Source organism: Dendropsophus ebraccatus, chromosome 7 (genome assembly GCF_027789765.1).
Source record: "Dendropsophus ebraccatus isolate aDenEbr1 chromosome 7, aDenEbr1.pat, whole genome shotgun sequence".
NCBI classification, from domain to species: domain Eukaryota; kingdom Metazoa; phylum Chordata; class Amphibia; order Anura; family Hylidae; genus Dendropsophus; species Dendropsophus ebraccatus.
The window spans coordinates 121,929,431-121,947,592 of record NC_091460.1 but is presented as its reverse complement, the minus strand read 5'-3'; the positions used below and the strand labels follow the sequence as shown (position 1 = coordinate 121,947,592).

The following is an 18,162-nucleotide window of genomic DNA, read 5'->3' as shown; positions in this document are numbered from 1 at the left end:
GCAGGTCACACTTTTGAGCCCTTGTTCAGAAGAAAGTGGTACGATACATTATATTCGGACTAGAGATGAGAACAACTCAAGCAAGCTTGGGTCTGCCTGAACCCGAGCCTGCAGCATTTGATTACGAGTGCCTGCAGAAGTTGGATACTGCCCCAGGGGGTCCTGGAAACATGGATACAGCCTATGGCCTATGGCTTAATACATGTTTTGCAGGCAGCATTCAACTTCAGAAGCCGCCACTAATCGAATGCCGCACGCTCTGGTTTAAACAGACTCAAGAATGCTCAAAATACGCTCATTTCTAATTAGAACCTTAAAGTGAATGTACTATCAGGTACATTCGTTTTAAGATATTCACATGGATAAAACGCGCTGGTGCGGAGAAGCTGGAGCCGCTGCCCTTTTTTTGAACTGCGGGCTGGTTCCTGTGTACGGTGACATTCTATTTCTGGGCACCCCCACCCCTCTATGACGCAGCTCCATTGATTCTCCCACCTCAAGTGCTTCACAACCGGCCGGCGCCATTCTATCCATGTGAGAGTCTTAAAGGGAATGTACTGATGGTACATTCACTTTAAGCTGAGTCAGATGGCTGGAAAGGAGGATGCTGGTGATGTGAATGGCGGTAGGGGGATGCTGGTGATGAGGATTGGCACTGGTACTACTCCCCCATCACGTGCTCATACTATGAACACCTATTGGGAGGAGTAGTACAGTGTGAATGTGGCGGCAGCAGTGGCGGTGGGGCTGGGGGGGTGCTGGTGATAGGCCCAGGTACTACTCCCCCATCATGTGCTTATACTATGAGCACATGATGGTAAGAAAGTGATTTTCAAATAGGCTAGGAATCACACAGGGGTACTCATTCGGAAAAGTTGTTGGAAAAGACGGTGAACATTTAAGCACAAAATTCTGTGTCCATTAACAGCAAAACTTTAGTTTAGTGTAAGAGAAGATTTATACCTTGTTTGGGTCAAAGAAATATGTGACTGAAAAGAAGACGCATTTATGACAGAAGTCTGCTCTCCAGAGCGGTCCATACTCACATGCCTAAGCAGAAATTACAGACGTTAATATGTGTGCCAAACTGCAATAAAAATACAGACTGACATTTAAAGGGAACCTGTCACCAAGACGCTGCTATCTTATTCTATCGCCATCTTGATATAGAGCAGGAAGAACTGAGCAGATTTGATATATATCTGGGAAAAGATTCAGTATAACTTGTAATATGTTGATTGACATCCCTCATCATGCTATGTTAAGGAGTCCAGTGGGCGGTGTCACTTAATGGGCTGGACTCTTTAGCATGGAGACATCAGAGATTTCAACCAACAGATTACAAGTTATACTGAATATTTTGCCATAAAAATTTATATCAATCCGCTCAGCTTCATCTGCTCTATAATATGATGCTGATAGCTTAGGTAGCGTTTTCATGGTGAAGGGTTCCCTTTAATAAAAGAGATGAGGGGATTCCAATCACATTTTTTTTTCAAGCAAATGGTCCAGGTAAAGTACCTGCTCTGTGACTCGGGAGGCGAATAATCTTTAGATGCAGGAGGCTCCGCAGCATAAAAAGATGATGTCTGCTGGGGAGCAGGAGGATCACAAGTCTGAGTTGAAACAGTACACTTCTGTCTAAAACCAATCTCCATGTTCAGTCCGTTTTTTACTGGAACTTCTGAACATTTATTTTCCAGCACTGGACTGGGCACAATCATAGTGGATCTTTCATTCCCAAGTATGAGTAAAAAAAAAAAATTAAAACAAAAAATGTAAATATTAGACACAATCCTTATAAGTTCAACTGTATTAACGCTATTTACACATGTGATTCTATGGATGTTGTGGTGTTAGAGGTTAAAACAGGTATCTACGCCTTATCCAATCAGGGTATTTCAATTCATTGCAAAAATAAAAATAATAACCTTGCTTGATCTTTACACTGGGTCTTTTTCCCATTTGGGAATCAGTTGTACCTACCAACCACCACCCATCTTCCCAATAAACAGGAACGTTCGGAACAGGCAAGCATTCCTGTGTTCTCTATAGGCAGGGGTAAGCCACAGTGAGAGCGCTCTCGCTACACTGTATCTCTCTCTCAACAAAGGGAATCGCACATGATTTTCCATCTTGACTGACCCCTATAACCACCAACATTATCTGTCAGTGGTTGTTCAGGATGGCCCCACACATCTTAGACTGACAGCCATATCTGCCGCAAGGTTTGAATGTTTAAGATGTATAAGGACAGTTAACCCCATCCCGCCGCCGCACTGTTAATTAACATCGCTGCCTATGCCCGATGCTGCAGTGACGTTAATTAACAATCCAGGATGACACAGAAGCAGGAGCTGCGCCTGTGTCATCTGCAGTGGACACGTCGCAACTCTCAGCACCGGAGCCGCACTCCTGTGCTCAGAGTTAACCCTATAGATACTGCGGTCAGCACGACTGCAGCATCTATAAGGCTCCAGATAGACAATTCTCCCTCTACAGAGGGAGAATTCTCTCTCCGGTGTCCATCAGGGCTCTGCAAAGTGATCGCAGAGCCCAGGATGGTAGCCATGGAAACCGGAAGCCTCAGCGGCAGGGGACAGCGGAGGGGGGCAGACACAGGGACATCAGCTTATGGGATCATTATGATCCCATAAGCTGATCTCCAAACACAACCTGGGCATTGAGGCATCAATGACCCCAGGTCGTGAAAGGGTTAAAGTGTACATGTCGTTATAACTTTTAAAATCTAAATCAACAGTAGATGTAATATAAAGCAAGTTTGCAATATACATTTTTTTTGTTGTTATCATGGCGAACACGGGACTTCCTGTTTTCTGACTTTTTTTTCTCAAAGAGTCAGAAAACAGGAAGTCCTGTGTATCCCAGGCCATTTGAGGGCTCACAGAAAGAAGGCAGTCATGGGATTGATGGACACATTGAGCCATGATTCTCTGTACTGGCCGGAATTCCTGGGTTTAGTCTGTTTTTTTCAACCAGCACAAGTCAGAAAATCTGCCTTCAGGAGACTGGACCTGGATTTTTGGTAAGTTCAGCTTTGTTTTACAGCATGATAACAACAACAAAAATAATGAATGTATATTGCAAACTTGCTTTAATTTCACATGTACTGCTTATTTAGAATTTGAAAGTTATAACGACTGTGACACTTTAAGGCTATATTACATGGCATGATTTTCTGGAAGACGCAAGTGCCGACTTGTCAGGTCAGCACTTGCTTCCCCCTTATTCCCTGCCTGTGCTATTACATGCATAGACAGCAAGCAGGGCAGAGCAGGAAGGAGGGGGAGGGGCTGCTGAACGATCCTTAAAGTCAGCGGCGGTCTGCTGCCGCCGATTCTATTTCATGGAGCATCGAGAGGCAGAACGTTGCTGCCATGATCGGAATCTTTCAGCATGTTGAAAGACCACGATTAGCTGATTTTTGCTCAACTCGCGCTATTACACAAAACGATTATCGGCCAAGTAAGCTTTAGCTTTGGCTGTCCAGGCATGATGGGAATTGTAGTTTTGCAACAGCTGGAGGGCCAAGGTTCCCTAGTCCTGTTGTAGGTTGCAGTCATTATTCTCTGTATGGTGAGAAAGACACACTGAGGCCAAGGAATAGGTGAATCAGGAACTGGTATTTTATTTACCATGCATTAGTTATACCTAAGTAAGTTATAGGTAATTAGATATAGGTGCAAAAAAAAACAAGTGCAGATGTGGTAAATCCAAATGAGAAAGACATCTAACCTCATGTAGACAGAGGCAGTGTTAGATATTGTAGCTACTTGACTAGAGACATTTAGGATCCTAACAGTAGCCGGAGGGAAAGGAGCACATTTTGGTAGTGATTCCAACGGATTGTCAAATAAAGCCTTTCTGGGAGAAACGATAGAAAAGAAACTCAAAACAGATTATCTATGATCATATAATAATTCGGCAATACTTTCTCTTTCCCAAACGGATGGAAAATAGGCAACACATTGAGGTTTAGCAAACTATTTCTTTCTGATTATACATGTTACAATTTATGTCCATATTTTTAGCATCACTGGTTTTAGCATCATTGGCCTAGTCCCAGTTGGGACTGAATCAAACATTTTTACAGGTCAGGTAGGATAATGTAAAAGACAGATTAAAGAAAATGCTAAATGAGTTTTTTACAAATCATTTCTGCAATTCATCTAAAATCTTCTGAATAAAAGCTCAAAATACTTTCTATGTAGGTCACAGCATTAGACTTTCGTAAAGTGTTTAAAACTATTTTGTTTAAAATCCTTCTACCAAAGTTAAAATGAATGTACCAGAATGGGCACCACAAAATTTTTTATTTATTTATTTTTTTTTTTTTAGCAAAAGCTTTTAAGTTGATTTTTATAACGTCCTATAAATGTCAGTGATGGATGATGATGAGCAAGCACTGGTCAAATCATTAGTCAGGAGGGGGGATGAGCAATTTTACACTAATAGTAAAGTGCCGTCGACTTGTTAGCTTTGAACTCTTTGCTGCTCTGGGTGCCCGGAAAGCTGGATCCAGTCCTGGGAAACTGGGAGAAGTTTCCCAGGACTGGATCCACCTCTTCCAGGCACCCAGAGCAGAGCGGCCTGACACTTATCCAGTTCCTTAGCAGAGATACAGCGCCATATAACTAGGCAACTAGCTGTAAGCAGGCAGAAAAAACTTTTGAATTACATATTCTAAAAGAGCTGGATGAGCTGAAACTCCTATTGATGAGTAGCCATCAGCTCACACATTGTCTCACACATTAGTGTGAGACAATGTTTACACTACATAAATTCCGCAGAAATCACGGCCGCTGTTACAACGGCCGTGATTTCTGTGGTACTTACGCAGTGCTGCAGGCTGAGGGAATCCCGGCTGGAGTGTATACACATAGTATACACTCTGGCTGGGATCCCTAGCGGTGCTATAGAAAACTGATAGTTCACACAATGGAGCAAGTGGCTCCGGCCGCTGGCTCCATTGTGTGCTGTGGGGAGTTCTGATGCGGGCGCGCACTGAACTCAATGCCGCAAAAGATCATCTGGCCGGTACTGCAGTACTGGCCGTGATGATGTTTTCTGAGATCGGACATTCCGTGACCTGGCTGGGTCACGGAACGGCCGGTCTCATACTACGTGTGACCATAGCCTTATGATGGTTTACCTCTCTGGCGGACTACTTGTTGGACCAGGATCAATAGATGGTTTTTCAGGAGAGGTGATAGAAATAGAACCTGGGAACATCTCCTCATTTCCTGTTCTCTCTGGATCTGTAGGTTCTGATCTGTAATGTGGTTCAGCTTACACATTAAGAAGTTATATGAAGGTTTTCACACATTGAAGTTTCACTTGCAGACAGTGCATAACAGTGGTTACACATTTCACACCTCATTTCATATAACACTGTGCAAAGTGCCACCCTAATATTTGTAGACTTACATCATTGGGTGTGTTTATGATGTAAGTCACTTGGCTCCACCTTCACCCTTAAAGGGGTTGTCCAGCAAAAAAACTTTTTTTTCTTTCAAATCAACTGGTGTCAGAAAGTTATATAGTTTTGTAATTTAATTCTATTTTAAAATCTCAAGTCTTCCCATACTTATCAGCTGCTGTATGCCCTGCATGAAGTGGTGTTTTCTTTTCAGTCTGACACAGTACTCTCTGCTGCCATCTCTGTCCGAGACAGGTACTGTCCAGAGCAACAGCAAATCTCTATAGAAAACCTCTCCTGCTCTGGACAGTTCCTGCCTTGGACAGAGATGTCAGGAGAGAGCACTTTGTCAGGCTGAAAATACACCACTTCCTGCATGACATACAGCAGCTGATTAGTATGGGAAGACTGAAGATTTTTCAATAGAAGTAAATTACAAATCTATATAACTTTCTGACACCAGTTCATTTGAAAGAAAAAGATTTTCACTAGACAACCCCTTTTAGGACGTAGCCAAGCTAATGCTATTCACACCAGGCTTACTACTATCTCTCTAGCCAAAAAAACTAATACTTAAATAGTTGTTAGAGACGATAGACACAAAGGGTTACATGCTCCCATGCTCATGTTTACCATAGAATACTCTATATGTTACCCACATTTTTGTTTCATGTGTTTATTTTTTTTAAAAGGAGAACTCCGGCCAAAGCAAGAAAAAAAATTCACAGCTGGAAGGAGGGTGCAGGAACATAATAAAGAATCGGACCCACAGCACCATGTCACAGGCTGAGCCAGGTCGTGAAGTTGTAGCAGCGGGAGCTGTAGGAGGCTGAGGGATCCGTGAACACTGCTCCTGCACTGCGGAGGTACAGGGACAGGTATAGCTCCTTTATTATGTTCCCTGCCTACCGTAAATTTTCATTTTGGCTGGTCATCTCATTTAACCCTTTCATTCTCTATGACAATGACTGCCTCTATTACTTAGGCAACACCAAGCTTTTATTGCTTGGACTGACAGAGAACTAAAACACCCACAGACAAGCAGTGAACTTTTAACAATATCTATGTTACTAAATTCCCCTCGAAGGGGTATTCCACTTAAACATAACTTTTCATATGTTGCTGCCCATGGTGAGACTAACAATTCATTCCATACTTATTATTATCTATTTGGTCTCCTTCTCCCAGTTATGAGCTGCTGCTTTCTCTCTCTGTTTCCCCCTCCTCCCTTCTGAGATGGCTGATGTAAACAAGTCCCCGGCAGGCTTTATTTGCAACTTTGTAGCTTCTTTGAAATGCTGGGAGGGTTAAACTGAGGTCAAATTGCTGATGAACAGTCCCTGTAATTAATTATTCCAGCATTACAAAATTGTTACAAAGTTGCAGATAGGGACTTGTTTTACATCAGCCGTCTGATTTTTGCATTTGTTACACTACGAAACCAGAAAAAAATTCAAAGTGTGGTGAAATTGAAAAAAAAAAACGCATTTCTTTTATTTGGGGGAACTGTGTTTTTACGCCATTCGCCCTGGGGTAAAACTGACTTGTTATGCATGTTCCTCAAGTCGTTACGATTAAAACGATATGTAACATGTCTAACTTATATTGTATCTGATGGCCTATAAAAAATTCAAACCATTGTTCCTTAAAATCGCTCCATTCCCATGCTTATAGCGCTTTTATCCTTTGGTCTATGGGGCTGTGTGAGGTGTCATTTTTTGCGCCATGATGTGTTCTTTCTATCGGTACCTTGATTGCGCATATACGACTTTTTGATCGCTTTTTATTACATTTTTTCTGGATTTGATGCGACCAAAAATGCGCAATTTTGCACTTTGGGATTTTTTTGCGCTTACGCAGTTTACCGTGCGAGATCAGTAATGTGATTAATTAATAGTTCGGGCGATTACGCACGCGGCGATAGCAAACATGTTTATTTATTTATTTGTTTACTTTTATTTAAAACCTGGGAAAAGGGGGGTGATTCAGACTTTTATTAGGGGAGGGGGCTTTTTACTATAAACACCACTTTTTTTTTTTTTTTTTTTTTACACATATACTAGAAGCCCCCCTAGGGGACTTCTAGTATATATACTTTGATCTTTCATTGAGATCTTTGCTGTATCTCTGCTGCAGCCGGAAACAAACGAGTGCCGAGCCGGAGACGGCGCCATCTTGGACGAGTCCCCGGCCGGCATCAGACAGGGAGATTGCTCCTCCGGGACAATGTCCCAGAGGAGCGATCTCCCCCACTAGACACCAGGGAACGGTTGCCTCCTGTAATCGGAGGCAGCTGTCAACTTTGACAGCTGCCTCCGATTAGCTAATTAGCGGGCACGGCGATCAGACCGTGCCCGCTAATAGCGGCGGTCCCGGGTTACACGCGGCACCCGGGACCGCGGCGCTTCAAAGCGGGATCGCCGCGCGGCCCCGCTTTGAAGTGCTAATGAGGACATATGACGTACGGGTACGTCATATGTCCTTAAGAGGTTGAGTATAGAATAAATTGTTAGTCTCATCATGGACAGCAACTTATGAAGAGTTATGTTTGAGTGGAATACCCCTTTAAAAATTGCTTTTATGATCAGAGTTCCGTGAAAAAAAAAATTATAAAAATAAATCCTGTTGGAAGCGTAAAAGATTTAGTATAGTGCAGCACTGTCACGCTGTGTGCTGTAAGTAACACACATTACTTTCCATGCATTGGGGATAGTATAAAGCTTGCTCAACCTCAGCGCAGATGGATTTATTGTCGGAGGTTCACTAGTGGAAAGAACATCCGCTGTCTGAGTACCCACTGAGCACACGGCTGCATCCACAGGAATCGCTTCAACGTCCGTAATAATTGGCGGACCTGCAGACATGCTTGAGAAAAAAAAATATACACAGTAGCAAAGTTTGAACTTGTTAAAATGTATTTAGCTGCCAGACAGATTATCACCATAGACAAAATGGTCAATCGGTGTCCATTGTCAATAACAGTGTGTTGTCTTTGCTGCTAACACGGCTTTAGGGATTAGTTTCGCTTCAAGCCTTAAGCTCAACTAGACCAAAACCAATTAAAACAGAAAGCGTTTTGCTCCCAGCTGGGATTTCTACATTTTGATGGAGCTTCATTTTCAAGTGCAACTAAAGAACTTTTCTGCAAGGTTTTAAGTCTTGAACTTCTCATTTTTAGAGCGTTCATTTAGATGTAACCTACAGCGATCATCTTTGTCATCTCCAATTATAATATGAACAGTGACCATTTCTGAATCTCCCGGAGGGTCTGCAAATAATAGAGAGCCTCCTTCTAGTAAGCGGAGAGACAAAACTGCTAATGCTGTTTTCTGAGGATACAGAATTTACTCTTTCGTAAAACATTTAAAGGGGTTGTCCAGTGAAAATATTTCTACGTTTTAGAAAGTAATACAGATTTTTAATTTACTTCTATTCAAAAGTCTACTTTTATTAGCTACTGTATGTCCTAAGGGAAATGTTGTATTCTTTCCAGTCTGACACAGTGCTCTCTGCTGCCACCTCTGTCCATGACAGGAACTGTCCAGAGCAGCAGCAAATAAAAAAGCTTTCCTGCTCTGGACAGTTCCTGTCTTGTACAGGGGTGGCAGCAGAGAGCACTGTGTCACACTGGAAAGAATACATTTCCTGCAAGACATACAGCAGCTGATAAGTACTGGAAGACTGGAGATTTTTTAAATAGAATTAAATTACAAATCTATATAACTTTTTGAAACCAGTTGATTTTAAAGAAAAAGATTTTGGCTGGATAACCACTTTAAGGTTTGTAGTTAAATCTTGTTATTTTATCAATTATGAAAAATTCCCAAAACTATAAATATAAAGTTTTACCTATCCAAAACTATTTACTAGATCAATATATGTGGATGTTGACAATGAGAACAACGCAGGGGTTTTACCATAATGACAGACACCCCTGTATGAAGCTGCAGATGAGTATGGACACTGCTGCTCCAATTAAATGCTATCCCTCCCTTTTAAAGCTGGGTGTGTAGGGTGCATGACCTTTAGGGTTCACTTTAATACCACAGTCAATTAATCCAGAAGTGTATAAGAAGAAGGTACGCCAAGGTAAGTTTTCAAAATCATGTGATAATTTTAGTGTTCATATTCTTTAGTATTGTAGCTGTGCACATCAAATAATTTTAGCGCAATGTTTCAGGTACGTATACCCTTTTCTTATGCAAGTGCAAAGGAATTCTCCACTATACCTCAGCACTGGAGCTACGGACTGCAATAAGAGTTATCTCCTGATTTTGGCTTATTGTACACTACCTTTACTTTGATTAACAAAAAGCAGCTGACAGGTCCGCTATAAGGGTAGCTGCACACGTACCGTATCGCTGCGTTTTTACCTCTGCGTTTTTATTGCTACATTTTTGGTGCGATTTTTAGATGCGAGTTTTGATTTTCACATGAAAATCATGTGAAAATCAAAACACGCATGTAAAAAACGCAGCAAAAACGCGATAAAAACGCAGCGATACGGTATGTGTGAAGCTACCCTAAAAGCATATAATTATTACTAATGATATTAAAAAAAAAACTTTTTATTTATATAATGATTAAGCTAAAAGAACAGAAAGACATTGTTTGGCTATGTTCACACACTGTCATTTTGTGGCCGTCAATCATTATTTGCCATCTTATTCAACAAAAGACATCCGCCTTTTACTGTCCACAAAGGCAACAGTGTGTGAATACAGCCTCAAGGGCCAAGATTAATAGCTAAAGACAATATGGGCAAAGTGGGCTCAATACAAGACCAACCAAATATATCTGCTAACAATCTCTTTTCTATAAAAACTAGTAAAATGCTGAGCAGATGCTATAAAGCACATAGCAGAATAACATTACACTTAAGGGTGGGTTCACACGTACCGTATCTGCAGCGAAATCTGCTGCGCATACCTTTCCTGTCATTTTTAATGAGAAGACATACTCACAGCGGGATTGTCAACCTGCTGCGCGTATGTAAATGCCGGCCCCTTTAACCCCCGCCGCCCGCAACATAGTACACCTGATCCACGCTCTGGCTGCATCTGAGGCTCCTGGCTCCCAGAGGTCCTGCCCAGCCAATAAGTGACTGCGGCGGGACCTAAGGGGACCAGGAGCCTCAGATGCAGCCAGAGGGATAAGTATGTTCCGGGCGGCAGGGATTAAGGGGATGACAATCCCACTGCGAGTATGTCTTATCATTGAAAATTACAGGAAGGGTATCCAAATCAAATTTTGCTGCAAACTCACAGTGTGAAATCCGCTGCGGATGCGGTACGTGTGAAAGCACCCTAGAACTCCGGCCAGGACCCTTTTTTTTTTAATCACCCAGAGAGGGGTCGGGTGAAAAAAATAACCTCAACTTACCTCCCTGACTCCTGCCCTGCTGCCTGTATGCCACTGCTCTGGTTCCCTGCTCAACCATTCAGTGACTGTAGCAGAGTATCGCCTCTACCGCTGAATGGCTGAGGAGGCCTGCCACATCACGTCCCAAATCTCATCTCAAGACTTCGGAAAAAGGAGCAGTGATATGCAGGTGGCAGAGCTGGAGTTAGGGAAGTAAGTGGGTATTATGTTTTTCACCTAACCCCTCCTCAGGCCACGGTTAGAGTTCTCCTTTAAGGCCATACGGACTACCTGATTTTTATGCTGAGGCCGATATAGTACAGACTTGGCAACTAATAGAAAAATGCATCAGATTTCTGCTTTCCTGCTGCAAACAAGATAGAATGACCCTTGAAGCCTTGTGCTTGACTTCATAATCTCATTACCTGGACATAACCTGGAGCGGTGCACAACAGGGACAAATCAAATGCAACAACATTTAGGCCACTTTCACACAGGTCACAACATATAAATCGGCAGCAGCAAATCCCCACAAAACTGTGTAAGGGACAGTTCACACAGTAAAATCAGCAGAATTCCACGGGGGAGGAGGGAGAGTGGCAGAAGCAGAGGCACGCGACCTATCCCCTTGAAACAGACGGCAGGGAGGATTCCGTCTATTTTACTCTGTGTGAACTGGCCCAAAAAGAGGAAGATGTATCACAACAAGGCAAACCCTGATCTGCCTGTAGCAACAATTTACTGCTCAGCTGTCATTTTACCGGGACAATATGACAAATGAAAGCCGGGCTGTGATTTGTCACTATGGGTAAATAAAACAAGTTCCTATCCCAGATGGTTTAATAAATCTGCCCCAATTTTTTTCTATTTTAAATCTGAAAATTTGAACTCCCCTATTCAAATCGATGGGAAAAATCCATAGGAAATCCTCAGCAGAATATATCCCCAGCTAAGGAAATAAAGCTGGAAAAAACCCACTGGAAATAAAGTAATGTAATAAGCTGTGGAGCAATCCTCAGTGTAGCCTACCTGTGTGAAATGCCCAATCTTGTGTGGCACACGTGATGTAAGAGAATTACACATTCGGTGAGAAAATGGTCACATTACGGTAATGTGCTCCATCATATTTTCTAGTGTTGTTAGAAACCAGTGCGAGAAGAGATTTTAAGAGATTTTTAAGAGTCTTATTTTCAGCGTCTGTTTCCCTGGTTACCTGATATCTCCATTTATAACTTGGCTTTCCCTAGGCATAAAAAAAATAATTATCCAGTTATTTCCAAAACTGCAGGGGAAAAAAGAGTCAATTGCCATTCGCTAGTCAAAAAGTCAATCGCCATGAAATATTTAAGTGTCATCTCTTCTCCCCAGTGTCCAAATAGTTGAAAACTTGAATAAAAGGAAACTGTCAGGAGGTTAGAGTAATCAAACCTGCTAAAAGCTCTCTATTGCACCTCATCGCAGTTTGTAATGTAATCCTGCGTCCGGTAAGTCCATTTGGAGCACTGGAGGCGGGGCTACCGCCCCTAGAATACCGATCCGGTCCGCTTCACTGATAATAATTACAAGGGGCGGGCCAGCAGGGGGTGAATTGGCACTCTGGGGCAGTAGCTCCGCTCCTGTGCTCTAAATGGCCTTACCAGATGCAGAATTAAGCCAGCGGACGGTCTCTGAAAAGATCATCCCCGATCTTTTTGGCCGCAGAATTCCGATGCGGGGGCGCATCCGTGCGTGCCCGCATCAGAACTCCCCACAGGACACTATGAAGCTTGCGACCGGAGCCGCTCGCTCCATAGCGTGCACTGACATGGATTCAGTGAATAGCGGCCGCAGAAGACTGACATGTCCAATTGCAACGGCCATACTTTTACGAAAACATATGTTGTGTGAACATAGCCTCACACAACAAACTGAGGATGAAGGTAAGAAACTTACCTTAACCCAAAGGAAATCAATGGGTCCTACAATTGTCCGCAACTGTGACTCCAAATATGTGAATAAGGCCTTAGGGGGACATTTATCATCCATGGCGTAAAGTGAAACTGGCTCAGTTGCCCCTAGCAACCAATCAGATTCCACCTTTCATTTTCCAAAGAGTCTGTGAGGAATGAAAGGTGGAATCTGATTGGTTGCTAGGGGCAACTGAGCCAGTTTCACTTTACACCATGTTTGATAAATCTCCCCCTTTGAGCACAACCAATGTGAAGGATCTTTAAGTAAAACACCATAGATGCAACAGAGACTTCTATTCAATATTAAGCCAGGCTTTTGTGGCCACATAAATTTGCCTTTGTTCAAATGAGTTGACAGAACTTCTATTACCGGTGGCACACGCCGTACAATAATAAAAGATTTTAAACAGAAAACAGGAAATATATTTTATTTGAGACAAAAATATGATACATTATATTACATCAAGATGTACAAGTAAGGGGTAAAAGAATGACAGCGGTTTACTGTAGAGATTCCCGTTCCGCCATGACACGTGTGAGCTAGCGGTCCAGTCAGGTACGCTCATTGGAAATCATTTAAATCATGTGATAGCACCAAATGTGTTCTTAAACAGTGAAGACGACATCAAACCAATCAAATCCCGAGGCCTCTAGATCATCCCAGATATGTACAAATGTAGCTAAGATTTACCTTTTGTAAAATACTGCAAGCTTGAGGTTATATCCATGCACAATATCAGCCATTATATGAAGCAATACACAAGCTGTTCAACGGCCAAAGTTGCTTAAAGGGACCGAGCCAAATAACAGCACTACAGGGCATGCATCCAGTCAAAATCAGCGGCCTATAGCCAAAAAAATCATTATAATCTATATATAAACCATATTTCTTATCAAATTAATCCCTGGTCACACTTTCATAAGATCCAGAGCCAACGTAACAAGTCCAGCAGGCTGCAGTACCTTCCTTCAATATCAATTACTTTTCTTGGGTAATGTCCACCATCAACAATACAGCCAACATTCCCAACAGTGAAAGCCTATTAGCCACTGGCCAGCCCCAGCTCCTGGCACCCCTCTCCAGGCTCCTAAACTGGCCGCCAGCCGGTTCGAATTTTGCGCTGGATCAGTAGCCGACTCAGGAGCCTGGAGAGGAGTGCCAGGAGCTGGATAGGTCGGCGGGGTGATCCCCGCAGCTTGAGGAGTCATCAGAGGTGGCGGGAAGAAGCAGGAGCCGGGGGCCTAGAAAAGGGTGCCAGGAGCAGGGACAGGATGGGTGGAGGAGTTGCCTTTGCTTGGGAAAGAGGGAGCCAGCGGCTGCTATGAGAGTGGTGCGGGGGGCCAGTAGCGCCTGGGATTCCAGGGATAGGAATCAGCGCTCTGTGAACCCCGCAGCAGAGAGAGAAATGCAGGAGCAGGCAGGTGTTTAAACTTGCTGCGCGCTCCTGCTTCTCTCAGCTGTGTGGAACACCCTGTAAAGAAGCAGGGATTCCTGTCATAATGACTGGAATCCCTGCTCCCTCACAGTAAGTAGTGGTGCAAGATGCACCAGTACTTACTGATAGTGCTCACACTCTGTGCGCCAGCTGCACCTGATCCATGGAGTGTAAAAACCAATTAAAGAAACTTACACTGTTCCCTATGGGAAAACACAGCTCGGTTCTCAAACTGCAGCTCAGTTTTGTAACAGCCTTCCAGAACCAACTATGTTCAAGAACGGAGGTACCTGTGTGTGTGTGTGTGTGTGTGTGTGTGTGTGTGTGTGTGTATATATATATATATATATATATATATATATATATACATACAGTATATGTGTGTGTGTAAAAAACATTCTTGTAAGTTATATATATCGAAACTTTTCCTAGTCAAGTGGGTGGTATTATCAGTGACCAACAGCATTCCCAACATGCGGCAGGCATACACATAGAGACAGATGTCAATCACTGATTAGGACCACCTACTTGACTCCTAAGCTCAGAACAAGCACTAATATACTGCATCAATAGATAACGTTATGTAAAATCGTTTCTAGCAAAACGACAGATCCATCTTATCAGCTGATTCTTCCCTTTAACAGGCTGCTTGCAGATCAGACTGCATGATCAACACGACAGATTCCCTTTAAATCGAGTTACACACACAATTGACCATTTATTAGGCTTTCCACGTTGTAGTATCCTGCTAATAAACATGCGGATCACTTTCCCGGGTTTCCGCTTTACACAATATTGCCTTTAACAGTTGACATAGCCAATATATATTCAATCAGTGGCTTATGTGCAAATTCACACAGGTGCAGCAGAGCTAAATTTGCCATTTGCAGAACATGACTATGAGCTCAACTCTAATGGTCTCCCATTATTGTGTATGGACACTGTATAACACTACATTTCCCTTGCAGGGACTTCAGCAGCTAGGCCCATGGTCCTGTCTTTTAAGAATTGGCCAACCAGTTGTATGGTCTATATGAGCCATATAACTTGCATATATAGTAGGATTTCCTTGTACTGTGTAAAACCACTCATTCGTATTAACAAACAAAGCTCTGCTACATCTGCATATGGAGATCACACTAGAATCAAACTTAAGCAGAGAAAAAAAAATTCAACCCAATATAGCGATTTCGGCTTAAGTTTAACATTAGTTATCGGAAGCCAAATTTATCGCGGTCATGCAGCGAATACAAAAATAAGTAAAAGAAGAAAACATAAAATGTTTCCACTTGCAAAGCAGCAATGAAAACGAAAGCCACCAAAAGTTTAGAAAAGACAGGAGATGTATGCAAAAAGGTAAAGGATCACTGCACGTTTAGAGCACGGGCTGAAACGCCATGGTGCCAGTCACGTAATTTTGTATACTTTGGACTAATGATCTGAACGGGAGCTTTTTCCCTACAAAGATAGAAAAGACAGAGAAAGACAAGAGAAGAAAAGTAAAAATAAGCCAAAACTATCACATTACAAGCATAATACCTATAAATATATCACTGACAATGGCAGCACCACAAAACAAGCACAAAAACAAACGTACATGGACTGTCAGAGCCGTCATGTAGCTGCGGGACGTAAGTTCTTTTCAGCAGAAACAAACATACCACAAATGATGAGCACATCTTGAGTTAAATATCAACACAAAAAACACAATAAACTTACTTGATCTCTTTCACATTTTCGGGCTCTGGTTCTGTGACTGTAAAGTAAAAAATGAAGAATTAACATCAGATGAAAAGAAGTCTGTAACACATGAACTTCTAAATCATGGAACAGCACCACTAAGTCATGGCTTGGTTTGGACAAAGTTGCGGAAGACGTTCATTCTTTGGACGGACAATGAAATCTGCCTGTGTATAGAATGGAGTCTATGTATAGTAGTGGAGACGGCACGTCTGTGGTGGTGGTGCTCGTGGCGGATAAGAAAGTCCCGGCACTCACCAAGTAGAATGCTGCTTGTTTTTTATGTGCAAAACATCATAGGGTACAGGAGGACGCGTTTCGGCAATTAGCCTTCATCCATGAAGGAGCTGATGAAGGCTATATGCCGAAACGCATCCTCCTGTATATGATGTTTTATACATAATAAACAAGCAATATTCAACTTGGTGAGTGCCCGGACTTTCTTATCCACTAGAATGGAGTCTATGACACGGGCGGAGACACGCGCGCCCGCAGCAGCGCCCGGATTCTGCGCCGGATATTCCTTCACATTTCCGAAGTGTGCACATACCCTTATAGTGGAACCTATCTCCTGCAACTGGACTGACATCGTATTGGGGAGTGACATGCATAACTGTGAGCTTTTACTGCATCATTCTGATGATTAGAGGGGTTCTGAACACTCAGATCCTGACTGATCAATAATTTTACACGTCTCTGTAACAGGTCAAAAGTTTTGTAAAATAACAGAGACACTTTAAGGCTGGGTTCACACTACGTATATTTCAGTCAGTATTGTGGTCCTCATGTGACTGTGATTTTTCCTCTTTTCAGATCCATTCCTGGCTTTGGCTTCAGGAATTTTTCAGATAAATCTCTCATGGTAAACGCACCATGAGGCTGCATTCACACGTTCCACGTTCTGTACGGACTTCCCTCCCCGCCCGGGCAGCATCTGTGATAAGATGCTGGGAGCGGGAGAACTGTATAGATATGTGCCACGCTGTAATAACAACGACACATATCTGTACAGCTCTTATCACAGATGCTGCCCGGGCGGGGAGGGAAGTCCGTTACAGGCATTCCACAACCGTGTCCCGTACGGAACGCGAAGCGTGTGAATGCAGCCTTAGTTCCATTGAAGTGAATGGGGCTTAAAGGGGTAGTGTGGCGCTAAACAATTATTCACTAAATAACACACATTACAAAGTTATACAACTTTGAGGCTGGGTTCACACTACGTATATTTCAGTCAGTATTGTCCTCATATTGCAATCAAAACCAGGAGTGGATTGAAAACACAGAAAGGATCTGTTCACACAATGATGAAATTGAGTGGATGGCCTTCATATAACAGTAAATAACGGCCATTATTTCAATATAACAGCCGTTCTTTTAAAATGCCAGCAAATATTTGCCATTAAATGACGGCCATCCACTCAATTTCAACATTGTGTGAACAGAGCCTTTCAGTGTATTCAATCCACTCCTGCTTTTGGTTGCAATATGAGGACCACAATACTGACTGAAATATACGTAGTGTGAACCCAGCCTAAAGGGGTATTCCGCTCAAACATAACTTTTCATATGTTGCTGCCCATGGTGAGATTAACAATTAATTTCATAAGTGTAATTATCTATTCAGTCTTGTTCCCCAGTTCTGAGCTGCTGCAAAAATCTGTGTGTGAGCTTTTCTCTCAGTCTCCCCTCCCTCCCTCTCCCTTAAGAGACTGATGATGTAAACAAGTCCATATCTGCAACTTTTCAGAAACTTTGTAATGCCAGGATGATTAATTATAGTGAGTATTTCAGCAACTTGACTTCAGATTAACCCTCCTAGCATTACAAAGAAGCTGCAAAGTTGCAGATACAGCCGGCCAGGGAAAGAACCTGCATAATAATACTAAAAGTTCCTTAGTCTCCACAGCCACTATAAACATTGATAGAACTTACGATTTTCTGTTCCAGTCATTTGAGCAAGGATACGGAAGGAACGGGACTGGGTGGTACCGGTACGTGGGTGCCAGTCTTCTGTGTTGTCTACAAGTCGTTTTTTGCTTGCATCACTGAAAGATGGAGTATGCTGAAAGTCGATCTCGACATCCATGATGTGTTGGCGAGGTGGGCTGAGGAAGAAATGGACAAAAAACTTTTGAGGATTTTTTACTTTGTAAGTCAGAAGGATTTACATTGATCAAACACAAAATAGCCAACTAGTGTGTGCAGAAAAAAAAAAAAAAAAGTAAATTTAATCTTT

General features: G+C 42.5%; 1 protein-coding gene across 5 annotated transcripts in view; it reads right to left on the bottom strand.

Annotated features, from left to right (window-relative positions):
• PDLIM5 (PDZ and LIM domain 5) overlaps positions 1-18,162 on the bottom strand; it is a 144,677-nt gene that overhangs the window by 41,878 nt on the left and 84,637 nt on the right. For 3 of the 5 annotated variants that reach the window (XM_069978335.1, XM_069978337.1, XM_069978336.1), the window contains 2 exons: positions 17,859-18,031; positions 15,906-15,942 (listed from right to left, as the gene is read on the bottom strand). In XM_069978335.1, the coding sequence (XP_069834436.1) occupies positions 15,906-15,942; positions 17,859-18,031 (210 nt within the window). Of the gene's footprint in view, positions 1-11,995; positions 12,045-13,150; positions 15,645-15,905; positions 15,943-17,858; positions 18,032-18,162 lie in introns of those variants that run through there. The other 2 variants (XM_069978339.1, XM_069978338.1) reach the window with 2 other exon arrangements.